A 972-nucleotide genomic window follows, 5' to 3' on the forward strand; every position below is an offset into this window, starting at 1 on the left:
AGTATGGCTCCTACTGCAAGGGCAACGGTGTCTGCTTCGGTCTCTACCATAAGGATGATGGTTACTGCTTCCAGCCGACCGAACAGGACACCTGTGATGACTACATGTTGGAGCCGGTGGCTTGTCCCGAGCCCACACCCACCTGTCAGGACGTCTGCAATGATATGTCTCAGTGCCGCGATTCCAAGTGGGGATCGTATTGCAAGACTTGGCAGAATCCGGCGGTTTGTTTCGGTATCATCAAGAAGGATGATGGTTCTCTTTGCTTTGCCCCCACTGATAGTGACTGCGAAGGTGAACCCTACTATTGTTAGCCTAGTTTAGGTATTCCTTAGCATCAACTATGTTGGTCGAATGTTCTTTTCTGAGTAATCGTGCAATCACATCTAGGTGAGTGGTCCAATCATTAATATCCTGTTGTGTTTTGTTGGAAATCCGGATTGTTTCTGGTAGAGTAAACGGAGTTCAAGAGACACTGTGCGACTCATTCGTTCCCAGAACTCGCACTGTGGCTCGTGAGGACAAGGGTAACTATTCGCCGAATCACATTGTCCGTCATTGATTTTGATACCACTATTGTTACCGCAGTGGTCACAGATGCCAGAGGGGATTTGCCTATCTTTTACGTATCCACTACAACGCAGAGTAGATGAGCTAGGGATGATTGATTCGACATACATCAGCAGAACACCTGAATCTTACTCAGTAAGACTTACTGTATCAATGGTATGATGGGCCAATATACTGTATAATATACAGTGTATATTATATACAGGGCAATTATCACGCATTATTGTAGATCTGGTGCGCTGACTCAATCAACTCGCCAGAAGCGATGGGTCATATATGGGCTTTGCGAGGAGGGCTGTTACTAATGTTGGCTGTTGGGGATCCTTCAAGGTTGGGTTGCACCATCGCCGTCTCAACCCGATTGATGTCGGTTTCGATGTCACATTCGAGCGTACATTCTCG

The 972-nt window shown here is 46.7% G+C and overlaps 1 protein-coding gene across 1 annotated transcript; it reads left to right on the plus strand.

The window, feature by feature from the left end:
* Positions 1 to 149: 149 nt before the first annotated feature.
* Positions 150 to 314, plus strand: Pmar_PMAR000226 (hypothetical protein; the record flags this gene model as incomplete). The annotated part of the gene is made up of 1 exon (XM_002776928.1): positions 150 to 314. A coding segment is annotated over one exon (165 nt), but the record flags the coding sequence as incomplete, so codon positions are not given.
* Positions 315 to 972: the final 658 nt, after the last annotated feature.

The sequence above is a fragment of the Perkinsus marinus genome, assembly GCF_000006405.1.
Source record: "Perkinsus marinus ATCC 50983 genomic scaffold scf_1104296952734, whole genome shotgun sequence".
In the NCBI taxonomy this organism is placed as follows: Eukaryota; Perkinsozoa; order Perkinsida; family Perkinsidae; genus Perkinsus; species Perkinsus marinus.